The sequence below is a fragment of the Phyllostomus hastatus genome, unplaced genomic scaffold (genome assembly GCF_019186645.2).
Source record: "Phyllostomus hastatus isolate PE091 unplaced genomic scaffold, TTU_PhHast_1.1 phas_contig_148, whole genome shotgun sequence".
In the NCBI taxonomy this organism is placed as follows: domain Eukaryota; kingdom Metazoa; phylum Chordata; class Mammalia; order Chiroptera; family Phyllostomidae; genus Phyllostomus; species Phyllostomus hastatus.
This window is the reverse complement of record NW_025333607.1, coordinates 23,644,732-23,670,463: the sequence shown is the minus strand read 5'-3', so window position 1 is coordinate 23,670,463 and position 25,732 is coordinate 23,644,732. Positions and strand designations below refer to the sequence as shown.

At 64.3% G+C, this 25,732-nt stretch overlaps 2 protein-coding genes across 3 annotated transcripts in view; both read left to right on the top strand.

The window, feature by feature from the left end:
- The window catches only part of KDM5B (lysine demethylase 5B), a 50,627-nt gene extending 49,926 nt beyond the window's left edge, over positions 1-701 (top strand). The window contains exon 27 of the mRNA XM_045860176.1: positions 12-701. Within this exon, the coding sequence (XP_045716132.1) occupies positions 12-149 (138 nt within the window). The 3' untranslated portion in view covers positions 150-701. The remainder of the gene's footprint in view (positions 1-11) is intronic.
- Positions 702-9,135: 8,434 nt separating this feature from the next.
- Positions 9,136-25,732, top strand: part of SYT2 (synaptotagmin 2) — a 38,954-nt gene continuing 22,357 nt past the window's right edge. Inside the window, exon 1 of one of the 2 annotated variants that reach the window (XM_045861245.1) lies at positions 9,136-9,272. The gene's annotated coding sequence lies outside the window, so the exon portion shown is untranslated. Of the gene's footprint in view, positions 9,273-25,606; positions 25,705-25,732 lie in introns of those variants that run through there. The other variant, XM_045861260.1, reaches the window with a different exon arrangement.

The window sequence follows — 25,732 nt, the reverse complement described above, 5'->3', positions numbered from 1 at the left end:
TCTGTAACCAGGTGGACTGGGTCCAGTGTGATGGCAGCTGCAACCGGTGGTTCCACCAGGTCTGCGTCGGTGTCTCCCCCGAGATGGCCGAGAAGGAAGACTACGTCTGTGTGCGCTGCACGGGGAAGGAGGCACCGAGCCGAAAATGAGCCCGGCACCCCCCACCCACTCCCTGTCACTCGGGACTCCACCCACGATGGCTTCAGTTGCTCAGCAAAGCTGCAGGACTGGGGTCTAGACCAGCCTGCAAACGGTGCTATTTCTATTCCTTAGGGATTGTTTTTCCAGAACTCTTTGAAAAAAAGAAAAAAAACAACTAAAAATTTTTTTGACACCTTTTGTATTTTTTTCCGTGAGAGCGGTCTGTGGTGGCTGAGGTTTGAAGCGCGGACTGTTCTGCAGGCTCCCCGCCCGCCTGGGCCGGCGCCGGGGCGCACACCTGGTCCCGCACAGCGTCCACGTCGGGCCGGCGGGGGGGCCGACTCGGGGTCAGTGCCCAGAGGGCACCAGAAATTCCAGTGAATCCTCATGGGAGGCGTTTCTCTCCTGTTTACTGTTACCATATTGGGGAACGTACGTTTTTCACTCTCGGGGTTTTGTTTCTTTATCCACTTTTCTTTTCCTCGTAGACTAGGTTTATTTATCTAAGCAATAACTTCTATGTTGGTTTCAGTGGCTGGAATTAAAACAAACCAAACTTCCAAACAGTGTGTTGGTGCCTCAGCCTCTGGTTGGCGTGCGGATGCAGGGGCCTGGTCTCCAGGGCCCTGGAGGAGGAGCCATGCAGAGCTGCGCTGGTTGGGGGGGGCTCGCCCGGCTGTCCTGGGCCTGCCCCCTGCCCCTTCCTTCCTCTCTGGGTTTTGTTTGTTTGTTTGTTTGTTTGTTTGTTTGTTTTGTTCTGGTGGCTTGTATAAAATGTTGCCGTTTCCATTGTGAATAAATCCTTGGTCCCCTGGAACACCACATGCTGGTTATTTGCAGCCACCAGACCGCAGCCCCTGCCTCCTGCTACCAGAGGGCGAGGCTCTCCTCGGCCTCTGCCCAGCCAGGCGGCCGCACTGCCGGCAGCGGCCTTTTGTTCTGGATCCTGCTCCACTGCCTCCAGTCCCCACTAACAAGGGCCAACCCCGCCGTCTTCGAGGAGTAGATCCTGTCTCTAGAGCCACGCTTCCCCAGAACGTGGGCGAATCATTCGGGCCCCCTCTCACAGAGATGGCACCCTCGCTGCGCGTGAGCTGCCAGAGACACTTGGGCGCAGGGCGAGGCGGCAGGAGGAGCTCCGAGGCTTGAGGAGTGTGGGGTGAGGGGAGCTGGGGAGCCCCGGGCTCTGCCTTCCTCACTCTCGTCTGTGTCCTCGGCTCTGGCAGCGGTGGCTGCCGCGGGCGGCCCGTCTCCTTGCCCTCTTCGCCGTTGTGAAGGGCCTCGTGTGCCCCGGGGAGGACTCTGGTGGACGGGGCAGGCTCTGGCCGGCGTCTTCCTCCTGTTGCTGGTCCTCGCTGCCCCCACAGGCTGCGGCCGTGAACCCGAAGGTGGGCGACCCCAGTGGGTCTGTGCCGCAGCAGACACAGACCTGTGCCGGCCCCTTGTGTGTAGCTGGCGAGCCTGTGCCTGTGAGAGTGGCTCCTGGTCACACTCGTCCCCGAGCTGTGACATCGCTCCTTGTCAGATGGGAGCTCTGGGGGCAACAGAGACAACTCTCTGGAGTATCATCTGGCCTTCCACAGTCTTAGGGTCCCCTGACGTTGGGACGGGGTGCCAGCTGTCCCCATGCTGTTGGGGAGGGGGGCTTACATGTGTTGGCACCTCCCTGTCCCCCCCCCCCCCAGCTTTTCTTCACCAGAGGGTCCCACACAGCCCCTGACAGGTGTGTCTGTGGGTGGGGAGATGGAGCCTCTGCCTCACTGGGTGAGGGCAAAGACAGGTGTGTGCATGCAGCCCACCCCTGCCCAGGTGAGGTGGCCTGTTCACGATGCTGCTGAGGTCTGAGCACCAGCTGCTGCCGTCAGGGTGTGCTGCTGGTCAGCGGTCGGGCTCGGCGGTGTGTTCCGGTCGCTGCCTTGCACGCTGATGCCCCCAGTGGGCCCGGAGTACCTTCACCTGCCGGTCGATGCCTGGTGTGCTGTACCCACAGCGACAACAGTGTTGTTGTCTAGAGACCTTGTGCTGAGCGTTACCCGACAGGCCGGGTCCTGGGGAACAAAGGAGAAACAGCCCGGCACTGTTCCGGTCCTGCGGCTCCGTGAGGGGCGCTGTCAGAGTGGGCCCTGAGCCCCAGGGTCGGCGGGGAAAGTCGGACTCGGGTGGGCGAGTGCCCCAGCTCACCTTCCAGATCAGACTGGTGATTTCTTGGGGGTTCTGCAGCCTTGGGCAAGGGGGCAGAAGGCTGGCTGGCAACTGGATGCCAGCTTCACAAGAGGAGGGAGGGTTCCCATCTCAATGTTAACCAAAAGCCAGAGCTGCCAACCTCGGGAAGCTGGTAGCCCCTTGGGGTCTGTCCCGAAGGGAGGGGCCCGCCTTCCCTCCCCACCTCCCGCTGCGCTCTGAGGGCCCCTCCGTGACCAGCCTCTGCCTCTCACTTAGAGTCCCCGTGGGTGGGGGTGTTCTGCGAGGCCCAGATGTCGGCTGGTGTGGAGTGCCCGTAGGTGTTTCTCTGGGCTCTGTCCTGCCGTAGAGCCAGCGAGTGGATCACAGATGCTGTGTCCCCGCAACAGGAGACGGATGATGGGAACTTCCAGAGCAGTCGCGTCCATAACTGTGCTAGTCTGTGCTTGGCATCGGCCAGGTTAAAACGGTCTTTCTGCCACACGATGCGGCAGAGAAGGCTTCCCATGCAGCTGTTGGGAGGAGGAGCTGAGGACGCCAGCAGAGCTCCCAGCGCCCGTCTGCTCCACGTGGGGTCCTGGCGGCGCCCCCAGTGCGCAGGGGCCTCCCAGCGTTGCCCTGTGGAACTTGCAACAGAAATGTTTCCCAAAAGCTGCCCACCCAAAAAAACACTGTATCAAGAAGGAATTTACAGAAAGTAAAAACTGTTGTAAATCCATTTTCAGAGTTTAGAGTTAATCTGTGTAAGGTGCGTATCTCACTTCTTCCGTTTATGTAACATTCTCTTTTATGCTTCGAGAATGCTTGCGGAGGAACGGCTTCATCGGTGCGTTGGGACGTTGGAGGCCGGCCAGCCACCTAAGGATCACCCTGCCCCCGTCTCGGTTCTTGGTCTCGGTGCAGGGGCGGAGGGCTGAGTGTGGCGGGTGCAGACGTGCGCTCTGTTTTCCGGGGGGGGGGGGGGGGGTGCTGCCGCGTTGGGGCAGGTGCGGGCTGTGAGTGGTCCCAGGTGGAGGGCGCCACGAGCCCATTCTGCCTCGTCCCCCTTGGCTGGGAAAGAGAGAGACTAAAAACCGCCTTTCCAAGGAGACAGAGTGCTCTGGGAGGTGCCAAAGACACCCTCTCTTCTCTCCCCAAGAAAGAAAATCGAGCTCCTGGCAAGCGTCCCTGGTCGCAGGCCGGGCTCCGTCTGCCCTTGCCAGTACTTTTCCATGGTTCCGCAGGAGCACAGGCGGAAGACAGCCCCTTCTGCGTGGGGGCGGGGCAGACCGGGGGCGGGGCAGCACCGCCGCCCCCCCCCACCCCCCCACCCCCCCCCCCCCCGTTTCTCAGCCTCAGCCGTGTGCGTGTTCTTCAATAAACTGAGCGCGGAGAGGCACTGCGGCCTGGAGGCCGGGCCTTCTTGCAGCCATCCAAGGCATCACCACTGATGGTCAGCATGGGCTTCCTGTGGAGTCGGTGGTTTAGGCGTAGTTTGTGAGGGGCCTTACCTGTTTCTCTATTCACACTAAACAGTTTTATTCAATCCTTTATCAGAGTTTCACCTGTACCTGATTTAATAGAAGATCTATAAGCAACTCAGTTTTGTTTCCATGCAGCCGTGCACGCGTGTCATCGGTTCATGGAACAGCTGGAAGCATCCCTGGGACAGACTGGGGGTCAGACCGTCGGGAACAAATGCCGCCCGACGGGGGGGGTGGGGGGCTGTCGGGGCTCAGCAGGCCAGGCAGGCTGCCGCCCGCTGCCTCGGAGCCCCGGTGCCCTGCTGGCGGGGTGTGCGGAGCTCCTAGGTGGTGCTGCGGGAGCCCAGAGCCGTTGAGATGATTCTTTGTCCGGTTACGGGGCCCTTGGGCCTCTGTTCGTTCCAGGCTAGGCAGTGCCCTGTCCTGGTCCGCTCCTTCGGATGGCCCTCCGTGGGGCACAGGCAGGCTGTTACCGTGTTCACTGCAGGGATGGCCGGTCCTGGGAGGGTGGGACTGGCGGTCCCATGAGCCCTGTGCGGGGAGCCAGTCTCCCCGGCTGTGCCGGCTCCTCGTCGGGGCTCTGTGGGTCTTGAACTGAGCGCGTGGGCCCGGTGCAGGCGGGCCAACCTGCTTCGTGCCCAGGCCTGTGCCCACACCTTCCTCTCGCTCCCAGATTCCACCTGGGAAGACGTGGCCGGGGGCCACAGCCACCAGCCGGCCACTTGCTTTTCTGTGGCCCAGCGTGGAGAGCGCTTCTGTTTTGTAGAGATGTCTTGAAATGTAGCAGCTCTCTTTAGCCTTGACACGGGCACAGCCAGCCACGTGGGCAAAACACCACAAGTATCCTTGTCCTTGGGGGTGCCGGGAACAGGTGGGCCGTGCCCTGTGCCGTGCAGTGGCGCTGGCCTAGCCAGGCACCACTGTGTCCTCACCCAGGCGGTGCCCCCAAGGAGGCGAGGCCGCAGCCTTGTCATGCCCAGGCGGCTGTGGTGGGGGGGGTGGCGTGAGTGCCAGCCTCACCTCACCCATCACCATCCCACTCCACTGTCCCCTCACCCCACCCCTCGAGCAGAGGATACCTCTAAGGAACAGGAGTGGACAACCTGGAGCAGAAGCCGTGTCCAGAAAGCAGTGGGCGGTTTGCTGTGCCTGGGTGTTGCCACAGATGCCTCTCCAGGCTTGGCCACCAGAGGGTGGCTGTGAGCGCCGTGGGCCTTCCTGCCACCTTGAGACAGGATGCGCCCTGTTCGGGTTGGCCCTTTGGAGGGAGCTGTTGAGAGGGAGCCAGTTGAAGCATTACGTCCCGGCCTTGTGCACCACCCTTCTCTCCGAGGGTCCCTGCACAGGGTGGTTTATGGGAGGAGGAGGGACGATGGACAAAGGTCCTGTGGGTGCAGGGAGGCCCGGGACAGGCCGGCCCCAGAGAGGACAGGTGTGCTGCCCGGACACCTAGCTGCAACCCCAGAGCCTCCTCACCGGACAAGGGCCCGAGACGGGACCTGCTCGAGGGGTTGCCGAGCCCTCAGGGAAGCAGACGCGGGGGCGGGGGGGGGGGGCGGGGGGCGGGGCAGTGTGCGCAGGACTCGTCGCTGAGCTGTGACACGGACCCCGCGAGCACGGGGCCGTGCGTCTGCCACCACATGCGGCCTGCTGCATCACTGAGCTCGCTCTTGGGTACTTCCACAGCACCGTGGGGGTGGGCGGGCGGGTGGGTGGGTGGCTGGAGTTTTGATGCGAAGCTGTGCCCTTGTGGGCTGTAGAATTTGAGATACAGAGCATGTTAGTGTTAGTGCCGCTCCGCATCTGCCCGACCCTTGGAGGGTGGGACACTTGGGGTTCCCAGAGGGACAGCTGTGCCCAGGGAGGGAGTGACCCACTTCCTAGTTTGAAGTAGTGGCCAGCACAGTCCTCTTGCTTCTAGTTATTAGTCCCCTAGTACCCTGGAACCGTGGGTGGGGTGGGCTGGGGCGCTGGAAGAAGGGGTGGGCGTTTTCCTGTCCTCCAGGATGGGCCAGCAGGGACTTGGGACGGGCAGCAGGAGAGGGCAGCGGAGGACCAGAGCTGGGGCGGGCCTGCAGGCCACACACCCAGGGCTGGCCTCCCCTCCAGACTTCTGCAGCGGGACTCCCCCCCCCCCCACACACACACACAGGGAAAGGCCGCTCCACCTCTGGCTGCTGAGGGGCGACTGAGCCATAGGCTGGAGCTGGAGAGCAGGCCCCTGCGGTGCCAGGACCCCGTCCTCGCCCAGCGCATTGAGCCCTCCCGGTGTCCGCAGCCCCCACGGCGTCCGGCAGAGTGCGGCGCCGTCCCTGGGGGCTCGCAGGGAGGACACAGCATGGCACCTGGGGGCCGCGTGTGGCTGAGCCGGTCAGCCCCTCTGAACCCTCCCTGGCCAGGCCGTCGGCTCAGTGTGAGGAGGCTGCAGCCACCCACGGTGAGAAACTACTGATCCCTGCAACGCCCGCATCTCCCGTGTGTGTGCTGAGCACTCCTCACCTCAGAGGACTGCGCCACGCTCCCCTGCGGCGTCACAGCCCGTGGGAGGCGTCTGCGCTCGGAGCCCAGGCAGTGCAGAAGCCACTCCGGTCAGCTCTGCACAGATGGCTCCGACAGGCCAGCAGGGAAGGGACCTCCCAGGACATCAGGCCCGGCCCCCGAGTTTGGTTTTCGGAAACACAATCGGGGACGCTCCTCCTAGGGTCAGACTCCGCCCGAACACTCACAGTGCCCAGACCCATGGCACCGTCTCCCTGGGCGTGCGTGTGTGGCTGCCCGGCGTGAAGCCCCTGCCGCGTGTTCACCAACATGTCACTTCACTTCCGCGGTACCTGAGGGGCGGCTCCTGTCAACAGCGAAGCCGGGGCTTTGGAAAGGCGCAGAGGCCCGCCCCCAAGGCCACACGGCTCTTCAGTCTCCCCGGTGGGGGCAAACTCAGTTTTTAAAGTTGCTTTTGGTGTGTGTTCACCGCGTGGGGATCAGTTGTGGTCCACCTGCATCAGCTTCCTGGAGGAGCTGGCTGTCTGGAGACCAGGGTTTTACAATTTGTCTTCTCGTCCCGGCTGGTTTGGCCCAGTGGCCTGAGCGCCAGCCTGCGAACCGAAGGGCCCTCGGTTCGATTCTCGGTCCAGGCACATGCTCGGGTTGCGGGCCTGGTCCCCAGTAGGGGGCACATGTGAGGCATCCACACTGAAGTTCCTCTCTCTTCCTCTCTTCTGCTCTCTTTCAGAGTAAAGAAAGTCTTAAAATTTGTCTTTCCTGTTAAAAGCCTTTTTAAGCAATATCTAAAAGTTAAGTGGACTTCAGCGTGAAATAAATAAGTTTTAAAATGTGTGTAGTTGGTATGCCCATGGCTTCCGATCGGAAGAAGAAAACCCGAGACCTGGAGTGATGGGAGCTGCTCAGGAGTTTTAACCCTCGACTCGGCACCACGCAGCCGTTTGGCTCAGTGGTCAGCACAGTGGCCAGCACAGAGGCTCCCGAGGCGTGGCGTGGGGCGGGGGGCGGGGGGCTGGGGCAGGGGGCACAGCCCCGAGGGAGGGGACAGGAGTTGTCCCGAGCCCGCAGTGTGGCCGGGCAGTGCTCTGGAGAGCCCGAGGACAGAGCACTTGCCAGGACAGGGGACGCGGTGGATGCACGTGTGAGGGAGGGAGCCCAGCTGCTGTGAGACGGAGGCCAGAGCGGGGCCGTCTCCGGGAAGATCCTCGTGGGTGGCAGGGAGGGTGCGGGAGCTTTGGTCCCAAGGGAGACGGCCCGGGGGCGGCGGGGTCAGAGTCCGCGGTCCCCTGTGGTCCCTCTCCCGGCCAGGAAGCCCAGCAGAAGGTGGCAGGCGCCTTCCCCTTGGAGAGCTCTCCGAGTGAGGCGGGCAGCCCTCCCTGGCCCTCCTGCTGGTCGGGGTCAAGCTGCCCGGAGGCAGTGCGGCCTGAGACCGCCAGGGCTCATGCTCTGAGGAGGGCAGAGCTCGGGAGCCTGGGTGTGGCCGTCCTTCCCACTCCACCTCCCCCAGCCCCGCGGCTGGGGAGTGAGCGTGAGAGACGCTGAGCCCCAGGCGGGGTTTGTGGCCCAGGCACTCCTGGTCCTGACGGTGAACACCGAGGCTGCAGCCGGGGAGACCGCAGTGGCTCGGGCTCCCTTCTGGAAGGCGGGCTGCAGTCCTCCGCCCTCGGGTTCCGGGCGCGCCGGGGGCTGGGCAGCAGGTTGAGACCAGGCTTCCTTTGACTGGAGCGCCGGGGGGGCGGGGGGAGGCAGCGAGTCAGCCAGTGAGCTTGCCGGGCGCCATGCCAGCAGGCTGCAGCCCTCCCTCCGGCCTGGTCCCGCAGATCCCCCGCCGGTGTGGGAGCAGGAAGGGCTGAGCGGCGGCCCACCTGGTCACACAAGAGCCCCGGGATACACCTGGCCAAGGTGGGGGACGCCCGGCGTCCTAAGTCATGGTGACAGACTGGACAACACCCCCTCCCACTCTTGCCTCCTCAGCTCCCACTCTGGGTGGGCAGGGCTGACCTCGGCGCCTCAGGGCTGTGGGTGGCAGCCTGTCTGGGGACTCTCCAGGGTTCTTCCGGCACCTTCTGACAGCCAGGGCGGTGCGGCCCCTGCCGGGAGCCCCCAGCCGGAGCCCCCAGCCGAGCCTGCTGGGATGCCTCCAGGACCCACCGGCGTTGCTGGCCACACGGGGGGACAAGCCCCCTCGGCGGCTTCTGTCCTCAGGACAGGGGCAACCGTGGGAGGGGTCGGCTCCCCGACTTGAAGGGGGTGTTCCAGCCACGCTGCAGGGACCGGCAGCCCCTGCTGCCCGGGCCGGCTCCCGTGGCCACTCACCCCTCAGGGCACGCGGCCCCCAGTGCCCACCTTAAAGGGACAAGGTCAGCGTGAAGGAAGGGGCCGGCGCGCCGTAAAGCCCTGGTGTTTGACAAATGGCAGTTTCCTCCCCGCCCCTCCTGACTCCCCACCCAGCCTGTCCCGTGGGCCGTGCACCTTTAACTTCTCCCACGGGTCCCCTGCCTCACCGCTCCTTTAGGCCCAGAAGCCCCCGCCCTCCGCGGGACAACTGTGGGTAGAGGGGCCAGGGGGGCGGGGCGGGGAGGGGCGCCCACAGCACAAATGGCCGCGGGTGGGGGCTCCTGAGGATGTTGCCCGAGCGGGACCGGAGGCCTGACTCTTCCCGACCTGCAGCAGGAGGGGGCGCCAGGAGCCGGCGGGCTGCGCGGAGCGGGGTCCAGCTCCTGCGGGCCCTCCGCCCCCTCCGTCCTCTCGCTCCCTCCTCCTCCCGCCCCGCCCCGCGCCGCAGCGCCGCCGCCGGCCCCGCCTCCCTCCCTCCCTCCCCCGCCCCGCGGGCGCACAGCGGCTCCGCGGGTCTGCGGCAGAGCCTCTCGGCCGAGTTGGGGCCCGGCCAGCGCGGGGACTGGGCCGGGGGCTGTGTCAGCGCGTCCCCTCCGCCCCTACTTCGCCCGCGCGTGGGATCCGGGTCTCTCTGCTGCTTCGGCCTCTCCGGTGAGTCCGCACCGTGTCCGTGGCGCACCCCTGCCCCCCAAACTTTCTCCTCCCGGCCGGCTTTCATGCCCCAACTGAGGGGCGCAGCGTGGGGCGGGCTCTGGGCTGGATGGTCCAGAAGTTGTCACCGAGGGGACTTTGGACGCATCCGGACAGAACTAGGGACCCGGCTCCCCTGCGAGTTCCGGACAGAAGAAGGGTGCACACTCACTCCTCCGGTCCCGGGATGAGCCGCAGAGCAGGGCACCCCCCGGGATCTTCTGCCCCCCCCGCCCCAAACTTGGGGACCCCAGCCCCGTCGTCGAGGGAGGGCAGGGAGGGGCCCGGAGCCCCAGGAAGCAGGGCCGGGTCCCAGAGAGGCCGGGGACGGCCGGCCGGCGGTGCGGAGAGGTGCGGGGACGGAGGACGTGGGCCCTCACCTCCCTGCAAATCTCATGACTCAGCAGGGCCCGGACGTCCTGCACCCTGCTGCCTGGTCAGGCCAGCTCCCCACCGCCAGCAGACACCATCCGCCCTGGCCTGCTGCACCGACCTCCCCTGCTCGGGGTCCCCTGTCTCTCAGGGCACTGGGTTTTTAACTGTAAAGACATGATGTATCCTCCAAGCCCTTTAACCCAGGCCCCTCATTCCCCGCCCCCTTTCACCCCCGCACCCTGCAGATGTCCCCGGGACACTGAAGCCCCTGGTGTGGGTGGGCTACCCAGGCCCCCCTCCCCTCTGCAGCAGCCCCTCTTCCCTGGGGCGGGGTTGAGACGCTAGTGCTTCCGGGCCAGCAGGACGCCGGGGCTGGGGGCTCGAGGAGGGGAACTTTCAGGATCTGGGGGCCCAGAAAGATAGACGGTGGGCTAGGGTCTGACCTGGAGGCCGAGGGAGCCCTCCCCTCCTCCCGCTGCCGACCTGGCAGGGAGTCTCCATGTTCGGGGAAGGTGGTCCTGCACCCGATGACCCCCTCCCCCCCGCCCCCCGCTCTAGTGCCCCGGGCACTTCATCAGAGGGGCAACCTGAGGGCAGCCCTTGCCTGGGTCCCTCAGGGTGCCGGAACCATCTCTGCGACCCCCAGGAAGGCTGCAAAAAAGGGCCACAAACCCACCCAAGGGCCAGGCCAGAGGGGGCAGGTGTGGGCGCACGGCAGTTCTGATGCAGTGGGACGTGCCTGGCCCGGCCCGTGTCCTGGGAGCTGTGGCCTGGGGCTGAGTCAGCATGGAGCGTCCATCCACCCTGGCACCGTGTGCCCTGGGGAATGACCAGTGCTAGCTGACCCCTCACCTCTGGCCTCTGGTCTCTGGTCTCCATGTGGCTCGCCTCTGCCTCTTGGGGCCTGGCTTTTCCTGGGGACCTCTCGGGCTTGGCCCTCAACCCACTTCCTGTTGTACCCAGGAGGAGCTGGGGGCTTCTGGAGAGTGGGGTGGGGTGGGGTAGGGTTGCAGAGGGTTGGCCCCACTCTGGTGTCACCTTGCTAGGTGAGGTCCTCCGTCCCCAGGAGGAGGGACCCAGGCTGCTCTTTGAGTCACCTTTGTCGGGGGCTCAGGAGCTCTTTCCAGGCAACTTTGTGTTTTGGGGGGCGGGGTGCAAACACAACTCTCACTCAGCTTTGCGGCCGACAGGTCTGATGCCCACCAGGCAGGGGCCCAGGGAAGGAGAGGGAAGGAAGGGTGTTTGTCGGCACCACTCTGCCCACAGGAACGCCGGCAGCCGGCTCGTCTCTCGACCGGGACTGGCCTCCTCCCCGGGCAAAGTGTGTGCGAGTCGGAGGCGTGCCGGGCAGGGAGACCCTTTCTGGAGCTGGGTCTGGGTTCCCTCGGTGTCCAGCCCCCAGGCAGGTGTGACAGGGCTGTCCTCAGCACCGCAGGGACCTGGGGCAGGTGGGCTTGGAGGATGGCCGTCCCCGAGCCAGTGCGCGGCAGCAGGCACGCCTGGCCGGCTGGAGTGGCCCTCCTTCCTTCCCTGGGTTTCGTCCCTCCCTGGGGTCTGCGCTCTGGGTCACGGAGCCGGGCAGCCTCTTGGAGAGTGGGCAGAGGGGCAGCAGGTGGCCTGGGAGCAGGTGTGGGAAGGGCCAGTGAGCAAGGAGGGAGAGGCCGGGAGCTCCTTGGGCCGGAGGAGTGGCTTGTCACCCCTCTCCACCCTCTAGACAGCAACGTCCTCAGGTCTCGAAGACTGTGGGCGGGTAGACACGCTGTTTCAGTCACTTTGAGATGTGGTGTTTAGACTTTCCCGATTAGGGTCCCGCTGAAGCCACGTTGGCTCCTCCTGAGCCAGCCGTCGGTGGGGACGGGGGCTCTCCCAGAGCTGGAATGACAGGCCAGAGGGAAGGAGCAGCCAACAACGTGTGTGACTGTGCTGGTTCAGCAGTGGTTGTGGGCCAGGCCTGTGCTGGCTGTGCCGGGCAGGGCACAGGCGGCCAGGAGCCAAACAGCGCGGGTTCCTGCCCTCAGGGCGCTGACGGTCGAGTGAGTCACAGGGAGCCGAACACGGAGCGGCACCAGCAGGCGTCCCGACGGCGGCCGGTGTCAGGAGGGCACACGGGTGGGTCCGGGAGTGCAGGCTGGGATGGGCCGAGCCGGTCTGCAGAGTTGCACCTGCGAGGCGGAGGAGGACGGCCGCCCCGCGGTCAAGGGTGGCCGTGGACGCGCCCCCTGGCAGGTGTGCCCTGGCTCCCCGGGCCGAAGAGCGGGCAGAGCAGGCTGCGCCCTGGCCCTCGCGGTGTCAGCGGGGAGCAGGCGAGTCAGACATCTGCTCCTCAGAGGCGGGAGAGAGGGTCGCCGCCGAGCCCGGGCCCCCGGCTCTGCCGCCCACCTGGCTCTGGGCAGCTGCTCCCGCCTCGGTCTGCCCACCCGTGGGGTGGGGACGCGGTTCTCGTCCACGACGCGGGCTGTTCTCGGCGAGGACGAGACAAAAGGAGTCCTGTGTGGCGGCCGAGCGCTGTCCGGCACGCCCGGAGGTGACTGCAGTCCCCGAGGGGCCCCTCCCTGCCCACACGCAGGGCTCTCCTGGGTCCCCAGCTTCCGAAAGACCCGCGGGAAGGCGCTGCTCTGACATCTCGGTGGCTCTGCGGTGTCTCGCCCTTCCGAGCCCCAACCCGTCCTCTGTGCCTAACGAGCTGCGTCTTGCTGAAGCTTTACTCCCGGGGAGGCTCTGTCCCCACGAACCCTTCTCCCATCCCCAGAACGGACCGTTCAGGCAACAGCCCGAGTGACGGGTGAGCTCGGCCCCTGGCCGAGAGGGGCCCGGCCGGCCTCTGTGCCTCTGGACCGCAGGAGCCCTGGCTGCCGGCTTCCCTGCAGAGGTCTGACCCTCTCTCAGCGAGGGGCCCCCAGTTCAACAGCAGGACACCCCAAATGCACAGGACAGAGGGCGCCACCAACTAGAACGGTGCCCACCTGTGTGGTCTGCGGGCTGTCCAGCTGAGTGCGGGCCGCCTGCCCGAGTCCCCTCGCTGCAGGGCGGAGCTTTACGTCTGGGGCTGTGTCCCCCGGTCACCGTCCCACCCCACAGCAGAGGCCCAGAGGAGTGACATGTGGGGCTTGTTGGAAACCTCACACGGGCCCTTGCTCCCAGGCACTGTGGGGGCTTTCCCGGCCCCGAGGCTGCTGGCCAGGACTTCCCTCCGCAGCCAGCCTCCCCCCCCACCGCCGGCCCCTACCCACCTTCCCACCGGTTCGTGGGCAGTGGGGGCCACGTGGTCAGGGGTCCCCAGGAGTGGTCACCCACCATGCCTCAAGCGAGAGCAGTGGGTGGTGGCTGGCAGCGGACAGCAGATTTCACAGAACCGGACAGAGACCCTGCAGAGATGCCTTGGCCCCGGGGTTGGGTGTCCGGGGGGTGCCTGCTCTGCAGGGGCCACAGGGGCCATGGGGGCCATGGCAGTGGGCCCGAGAAGTCCATGGCTACCAGGTTGAATCTGCCCCACTCAGCAGCCTGACCCCAGTGGGGCACGGCTGGGCTTCAGGCTTCCTCTGAAGGGGGGCTTTGGGGGCAGGACAGAGAGGTCCTTGAGAGGCAGGGAAACAGGGTCCAGTTAGTGTCCGGCTGCTTCTCTGCCTCAGAGAGTCCAGGTTTGAGGAGCCTGGACCGCCGGAGCCCGGCCCAGCATCCCCTCTGCTCTCCTCCCTCTTCCTCCCCTTCTGGTTCAGACTCGCTTGGCACCAGGGATTAAAGGAGCCCAGAGCATCTTCCGCTCTGAGCCCCCAAAGGCAGCGCCCCCCACACACACCCAGCAGCTGGAGCCTGCCCGGTGGCTGGTGCAGGGTGGCCAGGCTCCCGGGTGCTCCTGCCCGGGCGGCCTTCTCTCTCCATTCCCTCTGCAGGGACCCTGGGGCGCCCAGGCCCCCTCGCAGGACAGGCCAGGACCAGGATGGGATGGCGGATGGGCAGGGGTCAGGGGCACTCCCCACGGGCTTCTGGGGGGCCTGGCTGGGTTTCCCATAATTGGGCCGAGGGGCGGCTCTGGAAGGGGAGTGTGGCAGTTCGAGGCGGAGCTCACCCATCACTGTCTGGTCTGCACCTCGGTGTCAGAGCAGCTGTGCGTGTGGGGCTGGGAGGAGCGAAAGGGCAGTGGATGGGGAGGGGCAGGAGGCCCTGAGACAGGATGGGTGGGCTGGGAGGAACTTAACCCTTCCACACCCAAGTGGACCGAGCCCCTGACCTAACCCAGGTGTCCCTGTCAGAGAGGCCAGAGGCCCCTGAGGTGAGACCCCAGAGTCTCAGACCTTCCTGGCGGGTCACTGGGCCTGGCTGGGGGTGTGGCGAGGAGGCGGTGGCTTGGGGGGGGGTGCCTGGTCTCCCTGGGCCCTGCTCAGCGAGAGTTCATGCGCATGTGCACACACACGTGTGTGCGGGGAGGAGAGGAGAGAACCCAGTGTGCTCTCACCTCCCCCTTTCTTTTCTCTGCACCCCCTCTGCACCCCCACTCATAGGTCCCCTTTCTTCCGAGGCCGGGTGCCTGGCGCTGCGTTCAGGCCTTGGCAGGGCAGGCTCCCGTGAGTGGCCCGGGCCCCCCAGAGCAGAAACGACCCCCCGAGGTCAGCTGGTGCTCTGGGCTCCAGGCCCCCCACCCCCGCCAGGCACCAGCTGCTCCCCTCCCCACGGAGTCTGGTAGGAGCCAGGTCCGGCCCGCGTGGGCATGTCCTCCTCCTGAGAAGGATGGGGCAGCAGCCTCCCTGCCGTGCGCAGAGAGGAGGTCCGTCCTGGGGCCCCAGCGAAGCCACTCGGCCTCACTGCCTCCTGGGAGCAGGTGGCCTGCAGACTCGGCGCTGGGGGTGGTCCTCCCGGACCCTCCTGTCCTTCCCCTTCTGTCCTTCCGCTCCTGTGTGTGTTTGTGGAGAAGCGTACTTAGCAAGCACAAGGTTGGTCGTCTCCTCCTCCTCCTCCGGGCGGCCTGGCCCCGTTTCACTGTCTGCCGTGGGCCCCTCCCTGCACCAGCTGACAAGACCGAGCTCACGGGCCTGGGGTGGGGTCTGAGATTAGAGGCCAGGGCCCTTGAGTTCTCTGCCTGCCGAGGAGTGGGCGGAAGACCGACAAGAACCTGGGTGACGCGCTGCGGGGTCCTCGGGGAAGCACGGCGGGCTGACACCACCTTCCACACTGGGACCCAGGCAGGTTGGCCGGCGGGGCTGTGTCTGGCGTGAGCAGGAAGTGCGGAGCTAATTGTGGGGAGGGGAGCGGCTCCCTCCCAGTTCGACTCTCCCACGAGGAGGCAACGGCATCACGTTAACAAGCTGCCCTGGTTCCAAATCAATCCTGGCATCGCGGGAGGCGAAGGGAAGCTCAGCCGGGAAACTGGATTAGCTCTCAGACGCTGGAGCCACGGCTGCTGCTGCTGCGTGAGGCAGGGAGCAGCGTGGGCTGGGCTGCCCTGCAGCCTCAGCCGGGGGCTCCTCGGGTCACCTGCTGCCCCCGGGGCCAAGGCAGGGACAGAGCCAGGCCCTCCCCGCTGCCCTGCCCTCTGCTGGTCCTCCAAAGATGCACTGACCACCTTCTCTTAGTGCCACAGGAGCCACAGAACGGGTATGAGGACTGCCTGAGCTTCCCGGCCTGGGCGGTTGGGGTGGGAGCTCTTAACTCCCACAGGCAGTTGTCCAGACAGACGGAGCCCGGAATTCTGCCCTGGTTCTCAGCTTCTCTGCGGCCCCTGGACTGTGTGCACCGACCCTCAGACACGTGCTGGGGGCAGGAAGGGCGTGTAGGGAGAGGATGTGGGCGCTCGGTGCAGCAGGAGGAATGTGGCTGCAAGGAAGGGGGCCTGTCCACCCTCAGCTCTGCCTCAGCTTCCCAGGCCTCCACACTCACCGTCTGTGCCCAGGGCAGGTTGGCACACCAGTCTCTGAGTTTTGGGGCGCAGACCTCTGGCTCTTAACAAACTAGATAGACTTCCCAAGCAGCCTCCTCCCAGGGTCCCCCAGTGTCCTAATTTCTGAGAGAAGCTCCTTCTGGTTAGGGTGTGTGGCGCCCAGGTGTGGGGAAGGGTGGGAAAGGGTCCCGCCGTCACGTAAGTGCACACAGGTGCTCTGGGCCGGGCGCCCGTGGGCAGTGGTCCCTCCCTCTCGTGTTCCTTGGAAATTGAGGATGAAAGTGAACCTGAGGCCTTACATCCAGGTCAGAGGACACTGGCCTGGTGACATGTGGTCTCCTTTCCTTTCCCCGCCCACATGTCACTTCCAGGATTGAGTTCCTTCCAGGAAGGAACTCCCCTGGAGTTGGGCTCAGGGGTGTGGCTGTTGTGTGGTCTGTTTGCAGACGCCGGACCTGTGGTTCCCCCAGGCCACGCTGCCGTGCGATCCTGTGACAGCTGCCGTCTGCGATCAGAAGCTGATGCAGGCGAAGCCCCTGGGTGTGGCTGGTGGTTTGATCCGGAGCTGGTGTTGGCAGGGGCTGCGGGGCTCAGGGCAGGGGACACGGAGGGAACACGATTGAGACAGTGTGTCTGGGTCAAAGCGCTGTCCTAGTGGCAGGTGGTGGAGGTGGGGGAGAGGGAGAGGAGGGCGGGTAAGAAAGTGTCTAGACTAATTAAATTAATTCTTTCCCCGGCGTGAAGTGCTCTCCTAAGGCAAGGGCTGCTTCGTATACGCCCACGGTGACAGGGTTCCATCTGTGTCCCGAGCTCTGCCCCTGTGTGTTTTCTGTCCTCAGTGCTGGAGCCGGGACGAGAGGTTTGGACCCCTGGCCTTGCGGCCTCTCATCCTGTCCCGCGGGCTGGCCCCACTCTTGTTCATGCATTTATTCACTCATGCCACAGGAATTCAGGAGGGAGCACTACCTGCCAGGCTACAGTGGTGACAAAGACAGAGCAGACGCTGTCCCCACCCTTGTGACCCTCACAGTCTGAGGGAAGTAAGACATTAAACAAAAGGATCACACAATTGATTACTTAATTACAATTACGATAATTGGTGTAAAGTAAAAGATTCTCAGTGCCCCAAGGGTTTACAATGGATCACCTGGCAGGGTGGGAATGATGGGTGTGTGGCTGCTACGGTTCATGGTCAAGGGGGAGGTCGCAGGCACTCCTAGGCTTTCTGTGTGATGTCAGGTCACTCCTGACACTGGCAGGTGTGTGTGTGGGCACCTGTGTGGCAGAACACCTGGCAGGGCGAGCTCTGGGGTGAGGTGTGAGTTGGGAGGCAGGACCCGCCTCTAATTCCCCCAGGTGACCTTGAGCTTGTTGCCTCCCCTCTTTCTTCCTGTGCCTCCCTCTGTGAAGTGAGCTTTGACCAGAAAGTTCTGGCAGTGCCTTCTCAGGGTCCCAGGCATATCTCAGAGGGTTTCCAAGACCAAATTGTAGTGTTTCCCCTGGAGACGAGGAAGGGGTCGGGCACAGAGCTGAGAAGCCTCCACTCTGGGGCTGCTCCTGAGAGTGGGGAGAGACGGAGGGCAAAGGGGCTGTGGCCCTTTGCTGTGGCGGGTGGAGACGTGGGCCTGGCAGGGGGAAGACGGCCACCGCCACCGCACCGAGGGTGTCGCAGCAGCAGGGGTTGGAAACGGAAGCAAGCAGCATTCGGATGGATATTAGACAGGGCGTTTCCACGTGTGGCACTGAGGTGCTGGGTGGGCGGTTGAAGGGATGAGCAGGGAGCATCAAAGAGACGCCCGGCAGGGCAGGGCAGGGCGAGCTTTCGGAGGGAGTGTTGGTGGGGTGGCTGGGGTAGGGGTTGACCTTGGTCCCTCTCCTCATGGTGCCACCAAAATCAGTGCCGTCTGGGAGATGCCGAGTCCTCTTGGAAATGAGTTTTTGGGCATAGACCGTTCTGGGTTCACACCGCGTGCTGACACATGTGGCTGACTGTGCAACTGTCACACTCGGTCAAATTGAGCTCAGTTACACCGTTGCTCTCTCATCCTGCTACAATATAAACATGGCTTCTGAGAAGTGCACTAGTTGTGGGCAGTGGGATTGCCCGGGAGGCTGGGTTTGGGGCCTAAGGAAAACCAGGGCATTTCATGTTTCAGACCCAGAAACCAAGGCTGGAGGTGGGCTCTTTGAGGGCGAGGGGCTGGGCAGCCCATGAGGCCTTCTTCCCAACGACCCCACAGCGGCCTTATTGCTAGAAATAGGGGGCAGACCAGATGCCTTCTCAGGGGCCCTTCGTGTCCTTGGACTTTTTGTCATTGTCACCCATGGTCACGTGCTCTTCGTGTGCAGAGGTGTGGGGAGTATTCCTGTGTGTGTGTGTGTGTGTGTGTGTCCACCTGGCAAATACGAAAGATCCTTTGGACCCTGCTCCCTACTCCCTCTGCAAAAGATGCCCCGTACCATAGAAATATTTACAATGTCAGAAAGCCAATAGGATTAACCTCTAGCATGAAGGACTTCAAATAGATACGAGGAGGAATTTCTGGACTGTCAACGTGGTTAGATATTGTGACAGAAGACCAAACAGGTGCTAAGACCTCCTTCAGAGAGAAGGGAAGTCAGGGACAGGGTAGGTGTGAAAACAGGGCAGAGTGGTCACCACGATTCCGCCCATCCAAAGGTTCACACCCTGCAGGCGCAGACGTGCTGGAGAGAGCCGACCACGCACAGCTGTCGCGGTTTACTTGTACTCAGCAAGCGTATCGCAGTGTGGGGGGACGGGAGGACGGGAGAAGAACGATGCTCTCCATGGGATCTTTCAAACTCACCCCACACTTTCCGAAGAGTCTGCTGTTGTCCACATATCCTCCAAATTTGTGTCAGCCTTCCCTTCTGATGGCTGCCTTCATAGTTTCCTCTTGGAGTCAGGTGACCACGCTCAGTTCAAGAGGAGGAAGAGGAGAGGGGCAGGGATGGGGCACCGTCTCCTTCCCCGTGCTCTGGGACATGTGCCTGCGTGTCCCCTTGGAGCAGACTCTGCTTTCTCTGAACACCTCACAGGACTCTTCAGATACTGCAGCCTTAACAGTGCTTGGAAACACAACCCGTGCTGCCTGGCGCTGGAGATTCGGCACCTCAGAGAGAGACCCCACCCTGCAAAGGGGGACAAAAGTGGAACACTGACTTCCAGCACCATGGACAGAGACTCACGGGCCACAAATCGGTCTGAATTTCAGCACCACGGTCAGAACACAAAGAAAGGACCAGACGCCAGGTTTCAGCACCATGGACAGAAAAAAAAACCCCACAACCCACCAGGCTGGACGCTGGGTTTCAGCACCGCGGACAGAGCTCCACCGCGCGCGAGGCCTTCTCTCAGCACCATGGACAGAGTCTCGCTGAAAAGTCTGTGGCCGAGTCCCGGGCTTCAGCACGAAGGACGAAAAGGACACTGGTGGAGGAACGGGGAAAGTTGCACCCTGGATTTCAGTGTAATGGACAGAGCCCCAGGAAAGGGCCCGAAAGAGTGGGACCTGCTTTCAGCACCGCGGACAGAAGGCCCCTCCCCGGTGGAGGTCTGCAAAAAGTTGTGTCCTGGCTTTCAGCATGATGGACAGAGTCCCCTTCTCGCGGAAGGGCCACGAGGCCAAGTCGCGGCCTTTTCAGGACCACGGACAGAGCCCCAAAGCACACCACAGGCTTCAGCACCACGGACAGAGAAACCTGCCGAGGAGTCGGTGGCTGAGCTCCAGGCCTCAGCACCGCTGACAGCCCCACGGGGACCGGCTTTCCAGCACCACGGACAGCTCCCCCCACTGCACGGCCACCAGCTGAGCCCTGACTTTCCAGTTTTGGGGATAGAGGCAGTGGCGAGGGACACCAGGGCTGTGAAAGTTACTCCCACCCTTTGCTGACCGAGATCGTGGCCAAGGCTTCTCCTCTCTCCCGGGCTCACTTCTCACTCTGTCAAATGAGGGGTGTGAGCACCACGCTCAGCTGCACTCTGAGCGTGAGTGCAACTGTCATCCCCATGAGGCCTTTAGGCCGTTTGATGGGCACGGCCTGGTTGGGGGACGGCTTAGCTGGTAGGCGACGGGAGTTCAGCACCTCAGGTCCTGAAGCCTGGCTGGGGTCTCCCAGAGTCAGGGACTCGCATCTCTCTGCAGCCTGCCGAGAGGCTGAGAGTGGGGCCATGCCACGGACAGGGTGCATGCAGTGGCCTGGGCCACGGCGGGAGCACTCTGGCCAGGTCAGAGAGTAGGCAGGGGCTGGAGGGTCCCCAGAGCCCCGAGGGCAGGGCGAGTGTGACGCTGGGAGAGAGGACTGAGTGCCAGGCCTGGCCGGCCCCTTCTTACCTCAGTAAGCTGGCAATTCAAGCCCTCCTTGTGTCTCCCACACAGAGGGAGGGACATCTGGCTGAAGCAGAAGGTGTCACTCTCACCTTTAGGCCATGAGAAGCAGCTGAGGCTCCGTGTACAGGGTGGGACCACTTGGGACCCTCCAGAGCTCACTTCACACCAGAGGGAGATGCCAGGTGGTATTCAGGTTACCTCCTGTCTCCCCTTCAGGTGCAGCTTCCCTCAGAGACACCTAGCACCTGCCTGCTGCCCTTGCTCCTCAGTCCCCCATACCCCCAGATCTGCTCACCTGCTCTCCATTCCCTGCCCAGAGGATGTCTTATTCTGCAGCCTTAGGCACAGACTCAAACTGCCTCTCTCCTGACAAAGAGGGCCCAGGTTGAACAGGTGGTCACACCCACCCAAGAGAGGTTGGGTGGGTGATGTGGCATCCCAGGCATGTTGGGTGCTGTGGGCACACGTTTTAGGCAGTATTTCCCGTGGCGTCTGTAGCACTGGTTGTTGACTGCCTACCCCACCAGTGGGCACAAGCAGTTCCCTGGAGTGGGGTGGGAGCAGGAAGAGGTAGAGGCACCTGCTGTGTGCATGTGTGGGTCCAATGCTCTTGTGGGGGGAGGGAACACTGGGGGCTCAAACCTCTAGCACCGAGAGTACCCACCGGTCAGGCCTGGTCTCCAACACCATCGCCCACACAGGGAGGCAGTTCCAGGGCACAAGGCCAGCCTGGGGGAGCAAGCGGGATCCCCCAGTTTGCCCACAGTGGGCCCAAGGCTTTGGTCCCCAAGACACTTGACCCTACATCTCATTTCCAGTGAGGCCCAGGGAGCACAGGACCTGTGGAGACGGATTTGGACCCACCCTCAGGGAGATGGTTCTAACAGAGGAAGGACTTGTTCTGTTTGGGGTGTACACACAGGGTCTCATTCGGTGCCTGGCACTTGGAAGATAATCAGGATTATCTTGCTGACAATGTCGAAGGGTTAGAACCGTCCAGACATGTTGTGGCCTCCCTCAGGAGACCTGAGCACCTGGTGCCTGGGCGTGTCCCCAGAGGCCAGGTGACCACTTACTTGTGGGTGGTTGAAGGACACCTGTGGTACTGCTGGCTCAGCCTTGAGGGCCTTTCCTTCTCAGCTCTGAGAGCCCATGGTTCCTGGCACCTCCTCTGAGGAAAGGTGACCTTCCTGTGGGGCTGGAGCTGGGCTGGCGGCGGGCGTCTTTCCCAGGGACACGCGGCCCAGTGTGTTCCGCCGAGTCTGCGACATCGACCTGCCACCAAATGTGCTTGTTGGCTGGATAAAAGGAGCACGACTGTTTCCCGTTCTTGGAAGGCGGCGTGGCGAGGCTCATGTATTCCCGTGCAGCCTGGCCTGCGGCTTGCCGGCCATCTGTTCAGTGGGGTGGTAGCCACCTGACCCTCACGGACACTTTCGGAGAGGCGCTCCGGCGGACCCTAAGTGGCGGGGGTTCGGGAGCTTGTCGGCCGCCGTCAGGGGGTGGAGGCAGCGTGGGTGCGGGTCCCGCGGCCGCGGCTCCCGCCTGCGTCCCTGGCTCTGGCCCCGAGGGGATGAATAATTGATGGAGACTAATGGAGTGTTGCTCCGGATGAAATATTCAGCAGGGACCGTGGCGGGCCGGTGTGATCGGATGTTCCGGGCTGCCCTCCTGGTCAGGGTGGGACTCCTGGGTTTCCCTGACTCTCTGAACGGGGCGGGGGGGGAGGTTGTCCATCAAAGAGGGACTCTCACCCTTTGCGGCAGCGTGGACAGACCAGGAGAGCACCGTGCAAAGTGAAGTAAGCCCATCAGAGGAAGACAAGTACCACGTGACCTCACTCACGCGAGGAATCTGATGAACAAAACAGTGAGGACAGACTCACCTGCGGAGACCAGACTGACAGCTGTCAGAGGGGAGGGAGGTCTGGGGGGCTGGGGGGAGGTGGAGGGGCTGAGCCGAAACCAGTGCAGACATAGGTGACACACCAGCACGGACATGCCGGAGGCATAGGGTGGTGCAGGTACAGGAGGGTGAAGGGGGAGTAAGTGGGGGCAGGAGACTTGAATCGGGTGGTGACCAAGTGATGATGACGATGACGATGATGATGATGATCAACTGTGGAGGCAAGTGGGTGTCATGCAAGGGCCTGTGAAGTAGCCTTCTCAGGTGGTATTTTGCAGGGGAGGGGGCAGGGGCTCATAGTTCTTAATTCTGGGGATGCATTTGCCTGCTTTTTGGGGTGTTTACACTGCCCACCAGTCAGAATATTGGGGGGCTTCCAGGAGGGGTCATGGGTAAGCACAGAGGCACAGCGTGCCCCCCTGGGTGTCTGAGAGGGGCCAGCGTGATGCTGATGGTGGGCAGAGGGGAGCCCCTTGCTCCCAGGACCCTCCCTGCGCCCCGGGCTAAAAGCACCACGCAAGGATGGAGGAGGCCCCCAGGGGTTAGCGACTTGCCTGAGGCCACACAGCTAGCGAGCTGTGGCGCTGAGCTCTCCCAGAGCCACCCCAGTGTGCCTCCTCCTCCCCTTCCCCACCGCCGACCGTGGGGATGATGTCATTGGGATCCCAGGATAGAATTACAGCCGCCAGCAGCCTCCGGCCCTGAGCCTTGAGAAGGCTGGCTGGTTCCCTAAGGGGAACAGGGACAGCGTGTGCATGCATGTGCGTGTGTGAGTGTGTGCATGTGTGTGAGTGTGTGCTGTTCCCCCTGGCATCTGTGCAGGGGTGTGTTCTGTACTTGTGTTGAGGGGTCAGTGTGACAGGGGCCCCACTGTCCCTGTCTCCCGAGACCACCAGGGGTTGGGCGAGGGGCGTCGGAGGATAGGGCCTCGCACGGATGACCTCACTCGGCCCACACCCGCCAGTTCCGAAAGACCCCGAGAACCGCCCACACCCACGTCCACGCCTCACCACTCCTCCTGTCCTCGGGACGTTCTCCCTGTGGTCTGGGCCCGAGCCCCCCACTGCACAGGCTCCTGGGTGGCTTGGTCCACAGCTCTCCCCACAGGGTGTCCTGCAGCTTTGCGGGAGTGGGTCTGGGTGGGGAACGCTTGCTGGACAGAGAGGAAAACGCACCTCAGGGTTGTGGGTCTAGAGCCAAGTCCCTCCTCCGGCTCGACCCGGTCTCTCCCTGGTAGCTGGGCTGACGCAGGAGGCCGAGGCTGGGCCCCCCCGCCCCAGGCTCCTCCATCCGCGGGCATGGACGTGTCCTTGCCGAGGGCCACGTGAAGCCCTCGTCCTTGCATTCACCAGCTGAGGCTGGGCGTTCAGGGAGCCATGGCACATTGCATTGGCCCATTTCACAGATGGGGAAAGTGAGGCCCAGAGAGTACGGCACAGAGGCTCTCGGGCCTGTCAGCCATGGTTCTCCCCCTGCTCGTGCCCCACGGCGCAGGAACCAGGTTCCGGGGTAACTTGTTCCTGGCTGCTTGGGGAACTGGGAGTGGGGAGCCCCTGCCCGGACCGTGTGACCTCCTTCTCAGGCCGGGGGGACCAGGCGTCACCTTCGGGAAGGAAGCAGAGGAGCGGTGGCCTGGCTGTTTTCCTCGAGGCCCCATCTGTCTGTCTCTCCGTCTCTGTCTGTCTGTGTCTCTGTCTGAGGTGGGGATGACACGGAGCAGATGGGCCGAAGCGGGAAAGTGGCAGAAGTGACCTGTGGGCCGCAGAGCTGGTGGGACAGGGCCACGTCCCCGGGCAGGTCCTCTCTGGAGGGTGTGCCCGCGCCCACTTCGGGGGCTCCCGGCAGCTCCCCAAGGCCCCCGCACACCTGTGCACTCCGTGCTCGGGACCCTCGGAGACCGCTTCCCGCTGGCCTCGCCGCCCGCCGCCCCTGGGCGTGCCGGGAGCGAGCCCTCAGCACGAGAGCCCGCCCCCCGGCAGCGGAGCAGGAGCCGCACAGTCGTTCTCCCTGGAGCAGCGACAGGCCCCAGAGGACTTGTCCTGAAACCTGCGCCCGTGGGGCTGGAAGGGAGACACCCGGTGTGTCTGATGGCAGAGCGTTGGGAAGGGGCAGGCGGAAGCCCCGCCCGGCCCCCAGCTCTCAGGGGTCCGCGCCCCAGACTCTCTCCCCCCTCTGCCTCTGGAAGGTGCGGTCTCGTCTTCCGTCCATGCCTTCCTCCCGAGGGCGGAAGAGTTGGGTCGTTTTGGAAACCAGGGCCAGTGGTTCATTGGATTCCCCTGTGCTCCCTGCACCCTTGCCAGAGCACAGCTGGGCCCACCCGGCTGCGCCCCCTGCAGGGCGGCCCGGCGAAGGTCCTGGAGTCGTACCGAAGCCTTTCCTGCCCCAGAGGCGGACGGGCTGTCCTCGGGGCCTCCCAGGGCCTCGCGCGGCGCCCGGAGAAGTTAAGGACCCTGCTCTGGGGACTCTGCTGTTAACTAAGACGAGACAGACGCGGGAGGGGAGGCGGGCGCCTCGCAGCTGCCGGCTCACACGTGTTATTTCCTGGGCTCCCCGAAGGGACTCTGCCCTCTCCCTCGGCCCCCTGGAGCCCGGGGGGCCTGCGGGGTCAGGCTGGGTGGTGGGGTGGGCCTGGAGGGTTGGGGGCAGCCAGGGACAAGGGCTGGTGGGGGCTGTGTGTGCACGAGTGTGTGTGTACTCGAGTGTGTGCGGGAGTGTGCATGTGTGTGAGTGTGCGCGTGCGTGCGTGCCTGGGGCTGGTGCACAGAGGACCTCATGCCCCTCTCAGCGTCGGCGGGTCTGCGCCGGCCCTGCCAGGGCCACCGGCACATGGGCGAGGGGCTGGACGGAGCCCCGGGTCGGAGGCTTTGGGTGCCAGGGCGCGATGGCACAGCCGTCGTCCGGGCTCCTTCCCTGCCGCCCAGGTCCCCCGAGCGTTCAGCCGGCTCCTCTGGAACCCAGGAGCGCTCAGGAGCCGCGGCATCGATCCCTCTACCTGCCCTCGCGCCCTGCGGCTCCTTGGACGGACAGACCGTGAGTGCTGAGGCTCCTTGGACGGACGGACCGTGAGTGCCCTGCGGCTCCTTGGACGGACGGACCGTGAGCGCTGCAGGCTGGCGCGGTTCTCCGGCAGCATCTCCGATGGGGCGGGGCAGAGGTGAGGGGAAAGGCCGGTCCAGTGGCAGGAGGTTCTGGGGAGGCCCCTTGCCTGGGTCCCCCTCTCCTCCCCACCTTCCTGCCCCGTCGGGTACAGCTGGGTGCGCAGCAGGGCCGACGGGCCCGGGGGCAGGGAGGAGCCCCCACGAAGCCCCCCCGGCAGGCCTGTCGTGTGTCTGCCGGAGGCGGAGGCTGCCGTGCTCCGGTTTCCCGTGTCGGCAGCGGCTCTGTGCTGGCCCACATTAACGAGACTCCCCAGGAGTTTCATGCTGGACTCCGAGAAGCTATATTTAGCTAGAACGTCTGGAGCCCCAACTCAGGGGCGGCCGTGCTGGGTTCTGGGCCAGCAGAGAGCGGCCAGGCCCCGCCTCCCGCGAGCCCAGGTCCAGGGGACGCTGGCACGGGACGCAGGAGTCCGGGACTCTGGGAAGGATGCACGTGCCGGCGGTGCCAAGGCCTGGCGGCCCTCCAGAGGCGACCGCCAGGAAAGGCTTTGAAGGGCGGGGGCCACCCCTCGACCCGAGGGTGTCCTGGGGGGGTGGAGCGGCGCGGCAGCCCTGAGGGCCGCAGGCCGGTGGGGCTGCGCCAGGCAGTGAAGAGCTTGGACGCCGGGTGGGGGGCGCGCCACGCCAGCGGACCTGGGTGCTTGGAAGTCCAGCCACGGCAGAGACGGGGCTCCTGGCCGTGCGCAGGGGGCGGCGGCAGGCGAGGAAGCAGAGATAACTGTGGAATCGAGGTGAGGCGGGATGAGGGCCCGGGCCCCT